Genomic DNA, 23776 nt, shown 5'->3' on the forward strand with positions numbered 1-23776 from the left:
TATTGTTTTATCTACATTTGGCCTGGTCAGCCTAAAAACAGCAGGATCCAGGCCCATTATATGATTATCATTATTACTGTAGTACTTAGGAGTTCTGGTCTTGGACCAGGATGCCATTGTACTTGGTGTTGTAAAATCCAGAATGAAATGTTGGTCCCTGCCCTAAATATTGTACATTTGCATATAAAATAAGAGATAGCAGATGGATGCAAACTAGCTGTTTGAGTAGTACAGGGAAACAATGAGACCGTATTGGTCACTATGACGAGCAGTGGTCTCAGCACACCAGAGGGCTAACCATTGTTAAGCTTTTATGTAGACATCACAGCAAAGGTGAGTTTGGAGGAGGATAAAGAGATAATTTTATGTATGTGGACAAACACCTGTCAGGGATGGTCTTAATAATACTTAGTTCTGCCTCACTGCAGGGGATTGGACTAGATGACATATTGAGGTCCCTTACTGTCCTACGATTCTATGATTCTTTGTTTATGGGACCTTCCCAAGCATCAGGGGCAGCACAGGAGAAAGTATGAAGATGATTGTTTGAAAACTTAATAAATGGGCGCTGGAGGTTGGCTTCATAGAGAGTACACTGACAAAGTTTGTGGATACTAAGCTGGGAAGGATTGCAAGTGTTTTGGAGGATAGGATTGAAATTCAAACTGGAGAAATGGTCTGAAGTAAATAGGATGAAATTAAATAAGGACAAATGCAAACTACTCCACTTAGGAAGGAACAATCAGTTGCACACATATAGAATGGGAAATGACTGCCTAGGAAGGAGTATTGTGGAAAGGGATCTGGGGGTCATAGGGGATCACAAACTAAATATGAGTCAACAGTGTAACACTTGCAAAAAAAGCAAACATAATTCTGGGATGTATTAGCCGGACTGTTGTAAACAAGACACGGGAAGTAATTCTTCCACTCTTCTCTGTGCTGATTAGGCCTCAACTGGAGTATTGTGTCCAGTTCTGGGGGCGCCACGTTTCAGGAAAGATGTGGACAAATTGGAGAAAGTCCAAAGAGCAACAAAAATGATTAAAGATCTAGAAAACATGATCTATGAGGGAAGATTGAAAAAAATGGGTTTGTTTAGTCTGGAGAAAAGAAAACTGAGAGGGGTCATGATGATAGTTTTCAAGTACATAAAAGTTTGTTACAAGGAGGAGGGAGAAAAATTGTTGTTCTTAACCTCTGAGGATAGGACAAGAAGCAATGAGCTCAAATTGCAGCAAGAGAGGTTTAGGTTGGATATCAGAAAAAACTTCCGAACTGTCAGGGTGGTTAAGCACTGGAATAAATTGCCTACGGAGATTGTAGAATCTATGTCATTGGAGATTTTTAAGAGCAGATTAGACAAAGACCTGTCAGGGATGGTCTAGCTAATACTTAGCCCTGCCATGAGTGCAGGGTACTGGACTAGATGACCTCTTGAGGTCCCTTTCAGTCCTATGATTCTATGATTCATGGACTGAGTGGAGGTGGGAGTCAACATCTTCAATAGCGAATGAACGATGATAGGTAGGGTGGGGATAGGCTGAGAAGGGCCTTGAAAGTGAAAGACAAGCATCTTCTGTTTGTTGCAGTAGCCTTCTCCAAAACCACCCCCAGCTTCTTTGTTTTTGGGAGAAACAAACACCAAACTGGTATCTATCCCAGTCAAAAGAGGAGTCTGATACTCTATTGCCAAGTGACCCCTAGAAGTTGCCATCTGTAACCATGGTGTCCTGTGAAATCCAAACTGCAAACTACAAACCAAAACAAACTGTAAATTCATTAACATTCTCCAACAATAATCACAAAGTGGGGAGGAGAGAGTGGGCTTTGTGGTGGAGGACAGAGCAGGAAGGGATGCTCTTCTTCTTTGCTTGCTAATATCATCTACACTGTGTCCTAGCTGGCCAACTCAAGAGACCTCTTACAGTACCAGGAGTATCGGATATGAGCGCTCCTCATACTCTTATTGCCGCTTTGGGTGAGTTTTGCAACAAGACAACCCAAGGGCATAGGCTGCTCTTCAGACCCTACCCCACAATCCCATATGGCTTTCTTCCAAACAACAAGGTCAAACACCACTTAAAGGGACTTTTCAATTTGAAAATTGCTTTTATCTAAAAATTATGTATCTGAAACAAAATTATCTGCAACAAAATAGCAAAAAAAAAAATCTTTTTTCAGTTTACTTTGTGCATTTCGCAGCACTTTGTATAGCCACTTTCACAGTTCTCTATATAGGAGGAGGCCTGCAACTATTACCCAGAGCAGTGGTGGGATCCCATGGTATGAGGGCAGGTGTGCTTAGTGCCCTGGATTGTCATCTGCGCCTGTTCCTGGGGCCTTCACAAAGTTAAGGGAATATACTCCCTGCTTGCTTTTGGAGAACTCAACTGAAAAGGCTACACTGAAGCCTCTGGATTTACTTGTACCAGATTTGGCAAAGAGAACCCACTATGTTAGGATTTAAATATTAGTTCAGTTTTGTGTTGAGTCTGTGGTATAATTTTACATTATGGTGGCTCTTTCTGAAGTCCACAGTGGATGCTCTGGTTAATGTAATATAACTTCCTTATTTTGAAGCACCATCTTAATTGACCATAAATTTAACTCTTGGAGTCTGCCTTCAAGGTGGCACAATTGAATATTGGGAGTGTTAAAAATATTTTATACATTTTTTGGAAAAAATGAACTTTTTTTTGTGTTTTTGGGCATTGGCTCTTGCAAGAGAGAAGTGCTGTATGCTTTAGTCCTGAAGATAGAAATCTTGTTTTTCGGTTGACATTATTGGTTAGCAGCTAACGTGAGACTGTGTTACTTATAGAGGACATTATTTTCTAGTTATTAGGGAGGGACATGGATGTAGAACCCTTTGTGTTTGGCTGTTTGTTTTCATTTCTTCTTTAAAAAGAAAAGATCATTGTATTAAAGTAATGTATTTTTTTTAGATTTTTGTCTTTTTTAGTTTTCTTATTCAGATGAGAGCTGAGTGAAAATAAAATTTCTGCCCATGGGAAATTCTGATATTTAAACATTAGTTTTCCTCCCAATTCAAGCAGAAAACTGAAATATCAACATTTTTTGCAGAATAAAAAGTTTTGAAAAAAATTCTGTTTAGAAATGGCAAAACACCATTTCAGTATTCCTGCATTAAAATAGTTCATTTTGGTTTGTTGAACCAAATCAAAATGTTTTGTTTTAAGTCAGCTCAATATAAAACTTCATGTGCCTGTGATGCCATGGTGCCTGATGAAAATTTTAATTCAGGTGCTCCTTGCCCCCACCCTCCCCTCGGGCAGGGTTCCATGACTAGACTAGAGCTCCCCTGTTGCACCTGCAGTCATGTGATTCCCATGATGTGTCACATGGCTTGGTCAGAGGAGAGACCGCATGGAATCATAGGAGATGTAGAGTAGCGAAGAAGCACAGCCAGTAGAGGAAAATTGAACCTCGCGGACCCAGAACTACAACTTCCATGAGGCACGGAGACACTGTAGACAAATGCAGTTTAATGTTGAACTAACTTGAAACTAAAGGTTTTGGTTCAATTCAACAAACCAAATGTTTTGAGCAGGTTGAACCAACCCAAAATAGTTAGTTTAGATTTTCCTGGTGGAAAATCAAGTTTTCTACAAAATTGCATTTTCTGTTTTAAAAAAATCATTTCCATGGAAAATTCCCAACCAACTGTAGTATTTTAGAACAATAATATCCACAATGGACAAACAACAAATACTTTACAAATGATGATAACAAAGGAATAATTCTGTGAGCTAAGTCGCTTGTCCCCTTCTCCAGTATATCTCCATAGCAATCTGATGCATTTCTCACTTGTAAACCTGTTTTTTCTTTGAGAGAAATTATTCCCATATCACACACAATTCTTCTGTTATGTAGTAATCTTATAAATAACAGCTCATAGGGAGCAATTTCTACCATGCAACGTATAAGTTTCTTAACAGTGAAGGGGTGAAATCCTTGCCCTGTTGAAGTCTTTGGGAGTTTTGCCATTGACTTCTGTGGAGCCACGACTTTACTCAAGAACTTTTCTTTTAAAAAAATCAGTCTGTTTACACAGCTAAGGACAATTGCAGTCAGTTTAAAAAAAAAAAAAGATCTTCAGTGTACTTGATGGCAAAAAAAGAAATGTAGCTAATATAATTACGATTCATCTGGTAACTTGCGAATCCTTACTAGCTCTATACCATTTATAACACCTGATCAAAAATTTCTAATATTGGTGTATTGCCAAATAATGTTTGGTTTCCAACCAGATTTCCACTCCGCTAGCATACATTGTCCAATATGCCACACTTGAACAAGTGTGGAGGAATACAAGAAATTATTTGTATGAGTTTAAATTGCTTTAACTTAATGTTAGACTCACTCACACTTTTGGTAATATGTAAATGTATAGAAAGTCCATCTATTAATTTCTGAATACTGGCTAACATCATAACAGAATTTTTGGGATCATTTTTGATCCTTTGAGAACTTCACATACTCAGCAGCTGACTTCCCAGTGGTCTGTTGCACATGGTCCATCCATCTGCTCACTGATTTTCCCCTACTACAATGACCTGACACCATTCCTTCCGTGATAACTTTCTCAGGGTTATTTCCATCTGTATGCCTGGTGTGATCAAAGTAGATAAATTTGTGCATGTTGATTTCTGACAACAGAGTCCACTTCTCTTCAGTAATATTTCAAACATAAGTGTTAGTCTTCTTTTCCATCCAGGAGATATGCTTGAGTCTTCGCCCGCACCACATCTTAAATGTTTCAATTTTTCTCTTGTCAGCGGTATTGTTTTTCCAGGATTCACATCCATAAGTCACTATGGAAAAAATTAAGCTTTTCACTGGTCGAATGTCATACATTTTGCGATGCCATGGTTTTTTCACACTTCTGTATTTCATCAAAGCACATATTTAACTCAAATTTCCATCTCTCTCTGAAAAATTGAAAAGCACAAATAGACTGAAGTAGTCTGAGAAACATTGCATAAAGTATTGAGACCAGATGAGAGGTAGATGCAAGTTTTAGTAATAGGAATTTCAGCTCTCTCTCCTTCCATTGAGCGGATGGTGGTGGTGCAGCCTTCATAAAGTTCCTGGACCAGTTGCAGAAAGCTTTCCGGCATCCCGAACTCTTGCAGTGTGGCAAAAATGTGCTGGTGGAGCATGGATCCAAAAGCATCAGCCAGGTTGAGCCACACTATGGCACATTGTCTCTGTGCCCTCCTGGCCGTGTGGATGACCGTCTGAAGGACAAAGTTGTGTTCCTAGCAACCTTTGCATGACATGAAGCCTTGGTCCAGGTGATGCCATTTCAGATCCAGAGTGAACCTATGATCTTCCTCTAAGATGGGCAAGCATACCAACACTTTGGCATGCCCGCAGGTTTCCTCATCCAGCAGACATCTGTGTGTGCCATCGCAGAGATTCTATGAGATGTGGCCAGGATTTACTCCTCCCTACTGGCACCATGGCAGAAGATCAAACTCCTTGAACACCTTCCTGATCCCCCATATTTCATTCATCCTGAGGGGATCTGCCATGGCGAAGGTACTTCTTAACAAGGCAGACAACACCATCAGGTAGCTAGTGAAGAAGTGGATGTTTCTTTTCCAGAGGGCCAGCAATGAACTGGTGTACATCTCTCACAGGCAGGGCAGCACCAACATCCCTCGAGTGGGTGATCTGTGCAACAGTGCGGTGATCACTCACTCCTTCTGACGTGCCCGGATGCCATGGTGAGGAACATCGTGAAGAGTGCTATGCAGGATGTCATCAGGAAACAAATTGCCAGGACCCCCTCCAACCAAGCTGTCGCCACCTACCTGAGTGGCTCCCTGGAAGGCGAATTTGGAAGAGAGATGGGAAACTGTGCTTTGCTCTGGACTCATGCCCGCAATGCTATGCAACACGTGGAGAAGCGAATCGGTTGCCACTGGACATGGTGCAAGGAACGTCTGGAGCTGGGTGTTCTGGTGTCACAGGTGACAAATACAGAGCACATAATCATCACTCAGAGAGCTAGAACCGTGCTGGAGAGGATTCTGAAGGGTGCCATCCACTCGAGTAGATGGAAAACCTGAAATGGAAGCCAGACCAGTGCAAGGCCTTCGAGGTGACAGGCAAGTGGGACGCCAGCAACTGCTTCCTCCTTGTGGGCATCTTCTCCCGATTTGCCAACTGTAGGTTCATCTACAGGGACCGCCTCAGCTGCATCCTGCTGAAGGGAGTCGTCCACCAAGGGAATCGGGACAATCGATGCAGGAAGTGCGCCCATGCCAACGAGACACTACCCCACATCTTGTGTAGCTGCAAGCTCCATTCCAGAGCCTGGCAGCTATTACAAAATGCCATCCAGAATCGTCTAGCCAGAGTCATCCTGCCACCCCTGGGGAAGGTTGTTGTGAATGCCGCCATCCCTGGAACGGACAGCCAACTGCGACCAGATATCATCACCAACGAGGAACGGAAGAATATCATCATGGAGGATGTCATAATGCCCTTTGAAAACAGGACCCTAGCCTTCCACAATGCTCGATCTTGAAAACGGGAGAAATGCACCCCTCTGGCCGATATCTGGAGAGCTAGGGGCTACAAGGTTCAAACTCACGCTCTTATCGTTGGAGCCCGGGGCTCATGGGACCCCAGTAACAATCAAGTATTAAGAGAATGCGGAATGAGTCAATGCTATGCTCAGCGGCAACTCATGGTGTCAGACACCATCAGGTGGTCGAAGGACATCTAGAACACATTGACAATACCAGGAGAGATGAGCTGGAGTGCCGACCAGAAGTGAAATCAGAAAGTAACTGAAATACTTCTGTGAGGGATTATATCTACTAAGGGACAACCTATCCTAAATGCTCAATTACTGAGTGACAATCTACACTCATTCCTGTATTTGCTTTCTACAACCAATTCTCTGTATAACTTTTCATGAGTGATGTACCCAAGTATTTGGATTCCAATACTAAACTGTATCATTAAACTCATTTAACTAAAATTGGGTTATTGCAGATTATGTGCTATATATATTTTATGACTTTTAAACCAGATTTTGTACTTTTGGATAAGCTCTACATCCAGACGTACAGACACTCTTTTCTTACCCTGTGTATTATATAATTTTAACATTAGCTTTATTAAATGTATATAATGACTCAAATGCTTTAGCCCAACAGGAGTGCAGATAACAGAAGTTTCATGAAATCTCAGTTGATTGCTTTCTTAGTTAAAACCCTTTTACAGAAAGAATACAAAAGTACTTGATAAGTCATTCAGATATAAAGCCACAGCAAAGACCAAAACAAACATCAAGCAACATAGGAAGGATGTTATTTTTTGTTTTTACAATTATAACAGGAAAATTGTTGTGTAGATCTTTAGTCATCAAAGAAGCAATGAAAATAATAGTTAAGAAACATGGGAATGAGAAGAATGGAAACCTAGTATGCTCTTAGGTGTAAAGCACCAAGCACATCAGCATCACTTATCAGACCTGTCAACTTGCCAAGGCTCAAATTTGGGACACAATGTTTTCTGAAATGAAGGATGCAAAATTCAGAAAAATTGTTCAGGAAAGTTAAAATGCTGTGGGATTCTTTTCTTTTAGTGTAAATGACTTTCTGTAGTTTGAGTGTCAGTTCTTTGTCTAATATAAATAATGAACAATGGAGGTGACGATAAACCATCTTTGTGTGGAACATAGGTAACATAGGGATTAAAATGAGTGATGTACCTCATTTTGAGAGAGATTTAAGATATGCTTAACAATGGATTTCCCCTTAAATACTTTAAAAGGAGCTTTAACTTTTGCAAATTTGTTGTGAAAACCTCTGTGTCAAGGTTTTGTTGTAATTTTGTTCTTGAAAATAAATAATACATTTCTTCTTTGTTCACAGAGATATTTTGTTTGCATTCTTAGCTCTGTAAGATTCTAGGATTGTCACCATCTGTCCTCTGAAACCTATGATGGCTGAGTCAGTGTGAAGCGATGCAAACAGCTACAAGCGTAGTTGAAAGCGTTTTTGGTTTAGAATATCACCAGTTCAGTAAACACTGGGATTTGTAGTCTGTTACTTGCCAATTATTAAATTCTCAGCCATTTTCAGCTTTTTTTTACACTTTATGAATTACATCTGGATGACAGCATGTTTTAATATATATTTTATTTTAATATAAATTGTTTATATAGTGTCTCTTGTTCACAATTATCCAAAAGTACTTGACAGGCTGTTTGGGAATTATTTCACCCACTGCTGAGCCTCTTCGTGGAACATGGCAACTAGTTAACTGCACACAACAGTTCAGGACAGGAAACAGACTGAAGAGAAATTTCGGGAGGCAGAATGTAATTAGCCAAATGGGAATTGGGTGAGGACACTGGGCTAAAACCTCTGTGCTTGGGAAAAAGTGCCCTGCTTATTATCTCATTTGAAAGATGATAGCTGACAATGTTGTATGAACAGTGCATCCTGTTCTGACTCAGAAGAAGTTCTTTACCATCAGAATGCTTGAGTTTCCTAACATCAGATTAAGTTAGTGGATCCAATATTAAATTGGAAGGAAGCATGCCACCTACTGAATCACCAGCACTACCTCCTCTAGTATCTGCCTTTACCTTTGAATGTCTTTCTTCCTGACAGTGACCGGGCTTGATTCTGCTTAGTGTGTGAAGCATGATGAAATTGTAGCTCAAGGTGACGTGGCTACAGACTGCATTGTGTATATTTTAATTATTTTACAGCAACCAAGCAATGTTTTACTCTGGACAAGAGCAGTTAGATCTGTTCTTGATCAATATGTTTATAACTCTCTGGTTCACTTCTGAAGATATCTTTCTTAATATGTTGTGATAAATTTGTTTTATTGCATCCCAATAACTACTCTGTTTGTTAAACCTTGGCACTGGAATTCATTTTTAATGAAATCCATTTATTTTGTTAGCTTTTCATAATGGTTTCAGTAGTTTTTTTTTTTTTTTTTTTTCAAGTAAAGAAAGGTCATGAATTGAAAAGATTACTTTTTGGAAGGAAAAAATTAAATGGTTCAGAATGGGTTTTTTAAATTAAATTGAAACAACTTAAGTCCTAACTTCCCCTCACATCTCCCTTGGAAACTCCCTCCTTTACTGTAACCTTGTGGTCTTGATGATATTCACAGAGACGCTGATGTACTGAATAAAGAAGTTCTTTAAGTTTTGAGTTTTGGAACATTACCAGTGTGTCTGAACCCAGGCTTCAAATTTTACTGGCATTTTGTTGGCAAACCAGTTTTTGGAGTCCCTTCTTATTTGAATATATTTCCTGATACCTTTGGCTATGTGTTACTGTGTTTTACATTCTGTCTCTTTTTTTAAAAAAAAAATATATATATATATATAAAAAAGTAGAATAAACATATACAAAGAATTAATTTTAAAATATCTGGTATAAAAGTAAAATAAAGACACAAGAAAATTACCAACTGAAAATTCAAAGAGCACAAAAAAATAAGTGCCATTTTTATTGCTGAGGTACCAAAGTAGCAATCCCCTGTCCAGTCAGTGAGCCCAGTCCTCAAAACACTTTAAATGAAGCAGTCACAACTATGTGTAGCCACATTGACTTCATCCTCCTCACGATAGCACTATGTCTAGTAATAAGTGTTTACAGAATTGGGCCCTACGGTTGACACTCTTGTTGCTAGTACAATCCCCCAACCCGCTACCCCACCCCCGAGTGTATGTAACTGTAAGACATTTGGTTTTCAACCTGTGGTCCCTGGATGCCGGGGGTCTGCAGACTGTGTAAAGATTTCCAGAGGGGTCTGCACTTCTATTTGAAAATTTTTAGGGGTCCACAAATGAAAAACGGTTGAAAACTACACCTGTAAAACAACCTTGTTAGCCCAGTTTCGTTCACAGTATCAGCAGACACAGGTCAGAAAAGATATGATGACCTTAATATGGTAGATACTTCTTTGTACAATAAGTGTTTATAGCAAGGTCGGAAAAACTAGCACTGTAAAATTCCAAGTCTTTTTGTAAATCTCTTTGGAACACCTTCATCACTTTTTCTTTTATATATATAAAGAGGATGCAGGAAACGAATATCTGGAGACTTAAGAGACTATTGCTTTAAATGATCACTTTGCATACTAGCACTAATATGGGAAAAGGCTGTTTTATGTGGAAACTGCTTGGATTTCTGCTATAAAAGAGAAATTTACTGGCATATTGATGAACTCCAACATGTAATAATGACTGGTAGGGTAGAATGTCTCTGATTGTGTTGCAAGTACTGCACTAAAGAATCAAAAATTTCAGGTAGTCTACACTGTGTAGAAATAGATGCCTCTCGAAAAGTAGCTGGGATTAGAGGCCTTTTCTGTGTAATTACACTGTGAAAATAAAGGGTAATGGTAAGTTCAGAAAATCTAGTGGAATATATTGTTAAAGATGAGCTTTTTTTTCCAGTGGAAGGAGTTGTTAACTTGAAAACTGTTATGCTCACAAAGATGCTTTTGTGTTCCCATAGATAAACTCATCATTTTATTAGTATATTTTGAGTTTAGTTAGAAAAACAAGTAGAAAACCTACAATGCATAACAACTTGGGAATGGGGTAAAGAGTTCTTTAGCCTATTGTGAATGGTAGGCAGTACATAAGAGAAAACAGCGTGGATTTTTAGCAAAGAGACTGAATGATTTGATACAGTTAGCCTTGAGTCTGCATTTCCTGACTTATGTGGGATTTAAACTAGACCCATAGCTAGCTTTAATGTAGATTTATTGGAGAAGAGAGATTAAGTTTTTTTAAACTTAGTTGAATTGTGTACATGCTCAAACAACTTACTTACCTGGTGAATAATTTACTATTTTATTCTTTGAAAGGGGCAAAACCATCCCTCCCTAAAATTTGTTTTAGGACTTATTGTTAGCGTGCAACAAAATGATGTTATGCGGAATTCTGCTACGAAGGGTATTTTTATAAATGTAAGAACTACAAATTGGAATGGAAATGTCAATAGAACTGTCATTTAGAAGTAACAGTCTTTTCAGTAATGCATTTTAAGATCTGACAACTTTTCATCCCAGATGCTCCTGGGGAAAGCCTGAATTATAAAACCATAAACGGCATTATGTAGTAACGTCTGAGCATTTCTGTGTCAGTGCATTGGATCCTTGATTGACTTATCTTCTTTGATATGGTCCTATGGACCTTTGTAGCTATTGAAAATATTTTAAACTCTGTCAAGAGGAAGGCTTTGTTTCAGTACGGTTTATTCTTTAGAAAAGTATCCAGCTCAAACTGCCATTACCTAAATTAAGATGATGGATTACACATCAGATATCAGGCAGTATAATGAAATATATAAAACATGTCAATATGTACACTGCGAAGGATATAATGGCCTATGGCTACGGTTAAGTAATAAAAATGGAACAGAGAGTTGGCAGGTGACCTCCTTGTCTGAAATAACATAGGAGACTTGGATCAAGTGGCATATCCTTTTTTTCAGCTTGACTAAAAAATATTATCTTCTAATACTAAGTGTTTCCAATTTTATGGCATTCTCTGTAAATGAAATCATAGTAACTATAATCAAGCAACTTGAAGGATGTGATTTTTTTTTTTTTAATCCCTCCCTTTCCCCACCCAGGACAAAGACATTCAGAGTTAAGGGTAGAAGTCTGTCTCTAACCTATGCCCAGGTATTTCAACATCTGGAATGTAATGTTTCCTTTTGTAATACCTCTGCAATACTGTAACACAGCAGGGTGCATTAATGAGACTTTCAGCTTTAAACCCACAACATCAATGAAATGTATAGTTGTCAGGCTGTTAACATTATTCAAACGTAGTTTTTGTGGTTTGAATTCCCATTTTATGTTGCTATATACACAAAAGCCATTTCATTGGCTAGCTGTGGGGACTGATGGTTCTTTGGCCCTGATATTTGTATGAACCATTTAAGTATTGTTTACTACTTTTGACAACATAGACTATAAATTATGTTGTGGAAAATTATTAATGTGCTAGTGTATTACCATTTAATATTTCAATTATTTTAAACACCAGAAGTGCCCAGTTCACAGTTTGTCAGGTACCGCAAAAAATTTGTGATGGTGAAGAAAGTTTGAAATGAAATTAAAGCATTTTTTTCCAGAATCACATAAACGCTTTTCTTTGTCCCTACCTGTTGAGTATATTTAGTTTGAATGGGTCAATCTTCTGGATTCATCAGTGAGGTCTTCTGTCTTAATTCATTGTGCAACAGTGAGAAACACAGAACTTTATAAAAACATTGAAATGAAGGGGGAAGTGAAATAAGAGGAAATGAATGTATGAGATGACTTCATCATATTACATTATGCCATTGATGAACCCCATTTTCCTCCTTCAATCTAATCTGTCACAAATATAATCATTTATTTCTTCAGTGGGAACATCCATAGCTAAGAATGTAAAATCCATCTACAATTGCTTTTTTCTAGTAAAGAAAATTCAAACAACTTTTCTTTTCCAGAATCGAAACAACCCTGTCCACCCCCAAAAAAGCAACACAATTTATTAAGTTCAGAAGCACTTTATTATTGCCATGGAGCTGTGTGGCAATGCCTCCAGGGCTATCTCAGATAGCAGAAATAAATCTGTCTGCCTCCAGTTGTCTCAGCCTAGGTATTAGGAACTTCCCCATGTTGTGTACCTCCTTACAGAATTTCCTCTTGGCCTAAACAGTACAATCTCACTGTTCTCAAACTCTGTCTTGTTAACTGCTGCCAAACCTCTAACAGCTCCATGCATATGTTCCCTTAATCATATCTCTTTGTTTTAGAGGTCTGTGTTTGGTTTCAGAACTAACTTTTTTCCTACCCTGATTTTTTTACCATTTTTTGTAATCTGACTATCTATTGTTTGCCTGATTTTTTGTAACATGACTATCTATTGTTTGCCTGATAATTAAAGAACCTAGATCATATGAACAGAGAGGTGACAGGCAAGTTTGTTTCAGTAAAATTTGTAATCTGTCCTTAGCCCCATTTCCAAATTCAAATTAATGTCCTTGTTGGAGTACCATGAATTCAGTATCGTAGTTGAAGTGATGTTAATGAGTACAAAGAACCTCTCTGGCTCTGCTACTGGCTCCCAACACAAGGAAAGGTATACTTCAATACAAAAGGTTGACCATAGATAGGCAATCATAGTCTCAATAAGCAATTTGTCATGTCCAAGAGAAACAATTCTCAAGCTGTATTTCATGTGAAATGGAAGTGGGACTGGCAAAGACATCTTCTGGCTAGTGTTGTTTGAAAATTTTTCACATTGATTCCTGCAATAATGTGAAAAAAACATCTGTTGGACCTGTTAAATCTTCAGTCAGCTGTGGTTCAAGTATTCCTAATCAGTAAAGTGTTTTATAGTCCAAACTTCTCTTTCGCCCTTAGAATAACCTACTCCTTTGATAGTCGTGTGAGCAATTGAATCATTATGCAGAGATGTTCTGAGATTTCAGGAAGTGGTTACTTTTCTGTATTTTTGCTCTGTTTTCTCTCTTATCTAGCCACAGCCATTAATAAAATACCACATTTCAAATTTTTTTTAAAAAAAGGGTGGGGAGCAGATGAATAGCTCCTTCAGTAGCTATCTGCCATAACTTTCGTTCCCAGTAGGCAGCAGAGAGTGCACTTGTACTTACTAGTTCTGACTATACAGCGTCATTATCTTGGTTACAGGAGGACGTTGAAGTCCTTGAATCTACTTCCTAAATTTCTAAGAAATAATTTTGCATGCCACTTACTCTTGTCTGATTAGTGCCTAAGGCAGGGGTGAGCAAACTTTTTGGCCCTAGGACCATATCGGGGTTGCGAAACAGTATGAAGGGCCGGGTAGGGAAGGCTGTGCCTCCCCAAACAGCCTGGCCCCCTCCCACTTTCTGCCCAGTGACTGCCCCCTCAGAGCCCCTAACCCATCCAACCCTCCCACCCCGCCCCCCCCCGGCTCCCTGTCCCCTGACTGCACCAATCCCTATCCACACCCTACCCCCGACAGGCCCCCCGGGACTCCCATGCCTATCCAACCTCCCCGTCCCCTGACCTCCCCCAACTCCTGAGAACCTCCACCTCATCCAACTGCTCCCTGTCCCCGCCCCTTTATCATGCCACTTAGAGCGGCAGGACAGGCTTATTGGAAAGCCTTGGAGGTGGGCGGGCGCAAGCCGCGCTGCCCAGCAGGAGAGGTGGGCCAGAGCGCTCCCTGTGCAGTGGTGTGGCTGCGGGGGAGGGGTCAGGGGCTAGCCTCCCCAGCTAGGAGCTCAGGGGCCCGGGCAGGACGGTTCCGCGGGCCGGATGTGGCCCACGGGCTGTAGTTTGCTCACCTCTGGCCTAAGGCAAAACCAGCTTTAAGTTAAAAGAACTATTCTTTATTTGCATTAAAAGTGAGATTTTTCAGACTATAAATTATTTACTAGATTTATCTTGTATAGTCAAACACTGGTAACAACATGGGGATCTTTTTTGTCTGTTGTTTAATGTATCTCTTCCCCAAAACTTAAAATGAAATGAAGAAGGATCATAATAGTGTTGAAATATGTTTTAAACAGTTCTCATAGTAAGATTTTTTTTTTTAATTAATGTTGACTCATTTGGTGGTGTTCAAGTGTACTTTCTACATATTCCCAGAGGAAAGTTAGTATTCTTTTAAGTTAAAGTATTTTAACAGCAGAGCGCAAGCCTAAAACAAACCAGTGTTCTCTAGAGTTCTCAGAAGGTGTAGATTTATTTACTGTAGTTAAATCATAATTAGTTCTCAAGGGATAGTGTATCTTTTAAACTGCTTTATTGCCACCATATTGGTTTCTAAATAATCAGAAACTGCTGCTGTTATATTCTAGAGTATGAACAAAAATTTGCTCTAAGTAGAAACAAATGTCTGGAATCGCTACTTGTCACTTATTGAAGATAGTGACACAAGTTAGAAGAAATAAGTACTTCCCTGAGAAATACTGAAGAAATACAGCCATCAGCGTTTTAAAGAGCACCTTAAATGAACTATGGTCATATCTTTTTTCCAGAATTAGAGATTCAGTATTATTTCACTTGATCATTTTTCAGTTAGCTTCTCTTTTTGGATTTTCCATTGCCCTTTTCACCTAATCATAAATTATAACTGAAAATGAATAACTGATTTTAATTTGATGTAAAATATTAACCTCTATTTAAATGTTGATGGTAGATTTTCATGAACAAAGCTGACTGTTTTAGCTGACAATCTTTTTCTTTAATTGGCAGGTTGATGTTCGATTTGCCTCAGGAAATGGATTTAATAGCCATTGCAGTTCGACAAACACAAGGGAAAGGTAAGTAGGTTTTCTTGCAATACTAACAGAAAGAAGATAGTTTATTGTATTTAGTTAGTAATGTAGTTTATGTGGATCATTTATAATAGGGCTGTCAAGCGCTTAAAAAATTAATTGTGATGAATCACACTGTTAAATAATAGAATACCATTTATTTAAATATTTTTGGATGCTTTCTACATTTTCAAATATATTGATTTCAATTACATCACAGAATACAAAGTGTACAGTGCTCACTTTATTTTTATTTTGGATTACAAATATTTGCACTGTAAAAAACAAAAGAAATAGTATTTTTCAATTCACCTAATACAAGTACAATCCCTTTATCATGAAAGTGGAACTTACAAATGTAGACTTATGTACAAAAATATAACTGCATTCAAAAATAAAAGAATGTAAAACTTCAGAGCCTACAAGTCCACTAAGTCCTATTTCTTATTCAGCCAATCGCTCAGACAAACAAGTTTGTTTACATTTGCAGAAGATAATGCTGCCTGCTTCTTGTTCACAATGTCACCTGAAAGTGAGAACAGGCATTCCCATGGCACATTCTAGCTGGCATCGCAAGATATTTACATGCTAGATGCCCTAAATCCTTCAAACCCAGGATGAAAAAGGAGCGGGATAATCGCCTGAAAGGGAAAGGAGAGGGCTGGGGATGAGCCAAGACCCGCGCCGGACAGCTCAATACCCCCTTAGGGAAGTCGGGCCCCAGCTCAAGTTGAGCGGTGCAGCCCATCCCATGCCCTGCCTGCGACTCCGGATAGCAGTTCAGGCCTCCGTCAGCTTCAGGTGCTGTCGACACCTGAAGCCTTGCAGGCAGCTCAGGAGATCCTGATACTTGCGTTGCCGCCCACACCGGCTCCAGTGGTACTCTGATCTCGGGGTAAACCCCGCCATAGGGCCTCTACATATGTCCCGCCTCAGAGGCACAGTTCCCCATCACGTGGGATGTCCCACCACCGCTCCCCTGCCCAAAGCTGTGATGCCTCAGAGCTAGAGGCGCAGGCTCAGCGGAGCCATCTTTGGTCCCCAGACCTTGGGTACCAACAGCAGGATTCGAGGTGTACCTCAACCTGTAGCCTGGCACAGACCCACTGAGGCATGCAGAGGCAGAGGCACTGAGACTGACCCCTCACATCGCCAAGAGCTTGGTACAGATCCTGGGATTGATCAGGGGACCGAAGCCACTGGTCACCAGCCCATCGTCATCAGTCTTCAAGATGGCGATCGCCCTATTTGGGAAGATCCTCCCAGCAACCGGTGCGTGATAGCTCCCAGTCCCACTTTACATCTGGTACCAGTTGGGTAGCATAAAGCGTAGACTGCTAGGCTTCCAATGCCAATCCGCCAAACGCTGTCAGTCCCCAAAGCCCAGACCAAGATCTTCATCTCAATCGGACAGGTCTACCTTCAGGCGCAGTGACCAGCACCAGTCAGATAAGCAGGGTTCCGTCACTGTGGGACACCCTACAATACTTGCACTGCCGCCTACATCATCAGCACCAAAACCTGTCCCATGGTCCCAAGCGCAGTGGCCGGCGCCATGGTACCCATGGTACCTTTGGGGGTTCACCCAGCCTTCCCAGGCTGTGCACTCTGTGCCGGGCACCTCAGACAGGTCAGCGGCCTCAACATTCCAACCCCCTCCAGTTCCCGAGACTTATGGGGGAAGGACCTCACAGGTCCAGGAGGACCCAGGGAAGCAGCCTGCTGAACAACCAATAGATGTTGAGGGTCCTGCGATACCGGCAGCCTCATATGGTGAGGATGAGATCATGGAGCCCCCTAACTCAGTTCCTTAGGATGATGCTAAGGCGCACCAGGATCTATTGAAGAGGCTTGCTTCTAACCTGGGGCTTCAGGCCAAGGAATTGGAGGAGCCTTCGGTCTCTGTATTTGATGTCCTTTGCTCCTCAACACCTGCCATGGTGGCTTTACCCCTTCATGAAGGGGTATCGAAGATTACCACTGCCCTGTGGCAGACTCCCTTCTCCTTGCCCCCCATTTCTAAAAGGGCCAAGTGCAAGTACTTTGTGCCAATCAAGGGGCATGAATACTTATATTCCCACCCGGCTCCAAATACCCTGGTGGTAGAGGCAGTTAACCACAGGGAGAGGCAAGGTCAACTCGGGGCTACCCCCAAAAACAAAGACTCAAGGAGGCTGGATCTCTTTGCACGAAAAGTTTACTTGTCTTCCAGCCTGCAGTTGAGAGTGGCCAATCACCAGGCCCGCCTTGGCCACTGTGATTACAACATGTTGCAGGCCATGGCCAACTTCGAGGCTTTGCTTCCCAAAGAGTCCAGGAAGGAATTCTGGGCGATCCTCGAGGACGGCACAGCTGTGGCCAGAGCGGCCCTCCAGGCCCTCCTTGGCCGCTATGATTACAACATGTTGCAGGCCGTGGCCAACTTCGAGGCTTCACTTCTCGAAAGGTCCAGGAAGGAATTCTGTGTGATCCTCAAGGAGGGCACAGCTGTGGCCAGAGTAGCCCTCCAGGCAGCTTCGGATGTGGCAGATTCTGCCGCCTGCAACATGGCCTCCGCCATTTCCATGTGGCGAGCTTCCTGGCTGCTCCTCTTGGGCTTGTCCACTGAGGCTCAGCAGTCTATGCAGGACCTTCCCTTCAATGGCCAGGCCCTGTTTGCAGAGAAGACAGACAGCAAGCTGCTCAGTTTAAAGGACTCCCGAACCACCCCAAAAACTCTGGGACTTTACGTCCCAGGCCTGGCATGTACGTGGTTCAAACTGAGCCAGCCTCAGCAGGACCCGCTTCACAGGAAGGCCAAAGGCTACAAACGCCGCCTGAGCCACCCTCTGCTCAGAAACAAGCAGGGGGTCAAGCAACTGTTTTGAGGGTGTGCCTGAGGGCGACCTACCAGACTATTCCCTGGATCCATCTTCTGTTTGTTCCATCTGCCTTTTCTTTTTCCTTCCTGCATGGACCACTATAACCTCGGACCACTGGGTTCTGAACACAGGGCTATACCGCCCAGTTTCTACCACCACCACCCCAAGGCTCCTTCCCTGTTGCTCTTCAGAGTCTCCTCATGCAGGAGGTTCAAGGGTTACTGCAGCTGGGTGCGGTGGAGGAGGTTCCTCTCGAATACAGGAACAAGAGGTTCTATTCCTGGTACTTTTTAATTCCAAAGGCCAAGGGCGGTCTACAGCCCATTCTGGATCTGCGAGACCTTTAGGTAACAAGTACCTAAAGAAGCTGAAGTTCCACTTGGTCTCCCTGGCCTCTATCCTCCCTTCTCTGGATCCAGGAGACTGGTATGCCGCCCTTGACTTGACGGGTGCATACTTCCACATAGAGATCTTTCAAGGACACAGATGCTTCCTCTGGTTTATGGTGGGACCTGGCCACTACCAATTTACAGTCCTCCCGTTTGGCCTAGCAACAGCACTGAGGGTGCTCACCAAGTGCATGTCAGTGGTGGCGGCTTACCTCAGTGCTGGGATATCCAGATCTACCAGTACCTCGACGGCTGGCTGATCAAAGGCAGCTCCAGGTCTCAAATCCAAAAGGATGTTGCAGTGTTGCGGGCCATGTGCCACTCCCTGGGCCTAATGGTGAATGACAAAAAGTCAACTTTAGTTCCAGTGCAAAGGATAGAGTTCATTGGAGCGGAGCGGAGCTTGACTTGTCCTGCGCCAGAGCATTCCTGCCACTACAAAGGTTCCAGACATTGGCGGACCTCATCGCGGAAGTCTCTGCGTTCCCCCTCACTAGGGCTAGTTTTTGCTTGCATCTGCTGGGCCACATTGCAGCTTGCACATACATTGTCCACCATGCCAGGCTCCAGATGCAGGCCCTGCAGCAATGGCTGGCTATGGTCCATTCCCAGTCCAGGGATCGCCTGGAAAAGATCGTTACCATACCCCCCCGCCCCAGTAATACTCACCTCACTGCGTTGGTGGACTGATCGTGAGAAGGTTCTAGAGGGAGTTCTGTTCGACAACCCCCTTCAGTCCGAGTTGGTGTCGGATGCCTCAGACCTCGGCCGGGGTGCACACCTCAGAGATCTCCTGACCCAGGGTATGTGGTCCCCAGAGGAGATGACGCTACACATAAACTTCAAAGAACTCAGAGCAGTCCGCTTGGCATGCGGGGTCTTCCTACCTCATCTGTCGAGCAAGGTAGTGAGAGTTCTGACAGCCTCAGTGTTTTACATCAACAGGCAAGGAGGAGTGTGCTCGTCGGCTCTCTGTCAGGAGGTGCTCCGTCTCTGCAACTTCTGCATCAATCAAAAGATGCACTGGGAGCCTTGTCGCCTCCCTGGCGTCAAGAACACGTTAGCTGATCACCTCAGCAGGGCCTTCTCCTCTCACCACAAGTGGTCGCTCCACCGGGAGGTAACCTACACCATCTTCCAGAGGTGGGGAACTCCCTAGGTGGACCAGTTCGCCACCAGGCAAAACAGAAAATGTTATCGGTTTTGGTCTGGGCAAGGACTCCCTCTCCAATGCCTTCCTCCTGTCATGGTCGGGGAGCCTGATGTACACATTCCCTCTGATTCCACTCATCAGCAAGGTCCTGGCAAAGATCACGAGAACCTGTGCTCTGGCTCTCTTGATCACCCTAGCGTGGCCTTGCCAGCACTGATTCGCCACGCTCATGAACCTGACAGTGGCCCCTCCCTGGCCTCCTGCCTGTCCTAGTGGACTTGCTGTCACAGGACCATGGTCGGCTCTTATACCCCAACCTCGCATCCCTCCACCTCTCGGCATGTATGTTGTGTGGCTGAACCCAGAGGAGTGGACCTGTTTGGAAGGAGTCCAACAAGTCCTCCTGGGAAGTAGGAAGCCCTCAATCAGACTGACCTATCTGGCCAAATGGACAAGTTTTCCTGCTGGGTGTCCGAGCGTGTTATCTCTCCCTCACATTCTTCCATACAATCTGTCTTAAACTACTTGCTTCATTTGAGGAACCCAGGCCTGGCACACTCTTCCATTAGAGTGCATCTCGTGGCCATCTCCACTTTTCACCTGACGATCCAGGGCCTGACGGTGTTTTCTCATGACATAACGTTCAGATTCTTGAGCAGTCTCAAGAGACTCTTCCTGCAGGTACAGGCCCCTGTCCTGCAATAGGATCTTAACTTAGTCCTTTCTAGGCTCACGGGCCTGCCCTTTGTGCCACTGGGCTCCTGCACCCTTCCCACCTGTCATGGAAGGTCGCTTTCCCGGCGCTGATGACATCAGCGAGACGAGTCTCTGAGATTAAACCTTGATCTCAGAACCGCAATACACAGTCTTCTACAAATACAAGATTCTGCTGTGGCCCCACCCAGCCTTCCTGCCGAAGGTGGTGTCTACCTTCCATATGAAACAGGACATCTTCCTCCCAGTGTTCTGTCCCAAACCGCACAAGACCAGTGAGGAGAGGCATCTTCATGCACTGGACGTCCAGAGAGTCTTGGCTTTTTAGCTGGAATGTACCAAACCTTTCGGTAAATCAACTCAGCTCTTCATTGCCACAGCGGATTGGATGAAGGGCCTTCCGGTGTCCTCTCAGAGGATTTCCAATTGGATCACCTCTTGCATAAGGACCTGTTACGACCTGGCGGGGGTTCCACCGCCACCAATTGTCAGAGCCCACTCAACTAGAGCTCAGGTGTCCTGGGAGGTCTTCCTGGCGCACGTCCCCATCCAGGATATCTGAAGAGCTGCAATGCGGTCCTCTGTTCACATGTTCACGGCGCATTATGCCATCACTCAGCAGGCCAGAGATGATGCTGGGTTCAGCAGAGCTGTGTTGCAATCTACATGTCTGTGAACTCCTACCCGTCTCCAATGGTACTGCTTGGGAGTCACCTAATGTGGAATGGACATGAGCAAGCACTCGAAGAAGAAAAGACAGTTACCTGTTCTGTAACTGGCTTTCTTCTAGATGTGTTGCTCATGTCCATTCCACAACCCGGCCGCCTCCTCCACTGTCAGAGTTTACAGCAAGAAGGAACTGAAGGTGGGGGGAGCCAGCGGTGCCCCTTATACTGCATCATGCAGGTGCCACTCCAGAGGGTGCCAGAGCTGGTCCCCCAAGGATACTGCTGAGGGAAGAACTTCTGGCACCAGTGCATGTGGCAAGTACACACGCCTAATATGGAATGGACATGAGCAACACATCTCGAAGAACGCCAGTTACGGAACAGGTAACTGTCTCTTTTTTGGTTTTAGTGCAGTTACGTAACAAAAAAAAAATCTACTTTTGTAAGTTGCACTTTCATGATCAAGAGACTGCACTACAGTACGTGTATGAGGTGAACTGAAAAATACTATTTCTATTATCATTTTTACCGTGCAAATATTTGTAATAAATTATAATATAAAGTGAGCAGTGTGCACTTTGTGTGTTGTAACTGAAATCAATATATTTGAAAATGTAGAAAAACATCCACAAATATTTAATAAATTTCAATTGGTATTCTGTTTAACAGCGCAATTAAAACTGCGATTAGTCACAATTTTTTTTTAATCATGGTTAATTTTTTTGAGTTAATCGTGTGAATTAACTGTGATTAATCGACAGCCTTAATTTGTAGACACAGGAAAAAATATTTTTGGAGAGCCCAGGGGGTTGATAGCAGTTTTTTCCCCTTTTACTCTTACTAATTTGAATCCAGCCCAAGTTAGAAATGACCAAAAGTAGTTATCTCATGGATGTTTGGTAGCTTACATAGAATGAATTGGTGGCATTGTTTTAATTCCTACTGAAAAGTCTTCTGTATCACACAAACTGCCATCACCACAGTTGGCACTGAACCAAACCAGAACCAAAACTCCCATTGACTTCAGTGCAGCAGGACTGGGCCTTGAATTGGCATGGAGCAGTAGTTCTCAACCTACAGCCCACGGGTCACTTGCAGCCCAATCAGCACACAGCTGTGGCTCATGTGACATCCTCATGGCCACACAGGGAGCATGTATATTGGTGTGGATGCGACCTATATAACACACACAATGCTACAATGTGGCCCACAATGGTAAATAGGTTGAGAACCACGGGCATGGAGTCTGTTTTGTGGATAGATAGAAGGCTTCAGTCTCCAGGAACGTTTCACAAGTACATTTTCATTTAAAAACAAACATAAGTAGTTCATAAAAACATATGATCTACAAGATACCAAGGAATTTTTGGGAACATATCGTGTGCAATGCTTTTGATTTCTTTATGACGTTTCTATAAACATGATTACCTGAACACACATTAACAAACTACATTCAATTTTAAAGTATTGGTTTTTTCTTTGAAATAATCTGGAACAGTTTTAGAGCCCTCTGTGTAGATTTTTCAAGTGGGTGCTATTTTTGAAAAACTAATTCTTATGCTGCTGCTTTCTACATTAACTAGTATGAACTTTGTAAACACAAAACAAACCTCCCCCCACCAATTTCTTTTTCTTTTATGTTTGTTTGTTCACTGTTGTGGATTTTTTTCAGGTCGTGGTGGAAATGTCTGGCTCAGTCCTGTGGGATGTGCTCTATCAACTTTACATGTTTCCATTCCTTTGTGTTCCCAGCTGGGACAGAGAATTCCTTTTATTCAGCACCTGATGTCCCTGGCTGTGGTGGAATCAGTGAGATCAATACCTGGATATCAGGTATCTAATTTTAATTCATTTTAATATTCCTATTATTTTCACATTTCATTCAGTTCAGTCTGTACCTGACCTTCATAACTAGGTTGTGTCATTGAAACCATAGATCAATGATACTCAGACTGAGGCTCACAAGCTGCATGTGACTCTTTAAAATGTCTACTATGGCTCTTTGCAGTACATGATATTAAAACACTGTGATTTAATTATTAACCAATTGGGATACTTTTGCTATGTTATTAACCAAAAATAATAATACTTGATCATCCATTTTGCTGTGAGAATTTATATATATATAATAAAATGTTAAAAACTAAGTATTTCCTGTCATACTGTTTAAATATGAATACATAGTATCATAGTAAATGAAACAATAAATTAACACTACTGTGCCTCTTTTGGGCAATGTTGATCCCTAAGTTGTTTCCCGAACCACTGAGGTCTGAGTATCACTGCTGTCAAGGTTCCTCCCCCACTCTGAACTCTAGGGTACAGATGTGGGGACCTGCATGAAAAACCTCCTAAGCTTATCTTTACCAGCTTAGGTCAAAACTTCCCCAAGGTACAAAATATTACACCTTGGACAGGCCGCTACCACCACCAAACTAATACTGGTTACTGGGGAAGAGCTGTTTGGACGCGTCCTTCCCCCCAAAATACTTCCCAAAACCTTGCACCCCACTTCCTGGACAAGGTTTGGTAAAAAGCCTCACCAATTTGTCTAGGTGACTACAGACCCAGACCCTTGGATCTTAAGAACAATGAACAATCCTCCCAACACTTGCACCCCCCCTTTCCTGGGAAATGTTGG

At 42.4% G+C, this 23776-nt stretch overlaps 1 protein-coding gene across 1 annotated transcript in view; it reads left to right on the forward strand.

Annotated features, from left to right (window-relative positions):
* HLCS (holocarboxylase synthetase) overlaps nt 1-23776 on the forward strand; it is a gene marked incomplete at its 5' end in the record, with an annotated part of 212837 nt that overhangs the window by 169257 nt on the left and 19804 nt on the right. The window contains 2 exons of the mRNA XM_084617047.1: nt 15289-15356; nt 22808-22968. Coding sequence (XP_084473173.1) covers nt 15289-15356; nt 22808-22968 — 229 coding nt within the window. The remainder of the gene's footprint in view (nt 1-15288; nt 15357-22807; nt 22969-23776) is intronic.

The sequence above is a fragment of the Lepidochelys olivacea genome, assembly GCF_965140295.1.
Source record: "Lepidochelys olivacea isolate rLepOli2 genome assembly, chromosome: 1".
Taxonomy (NCBI): Eukaryota; Metazoa; Chordata; order Testudines; family Cheloniidae; genus Lepidochelys; species Lepidochelys olivacea.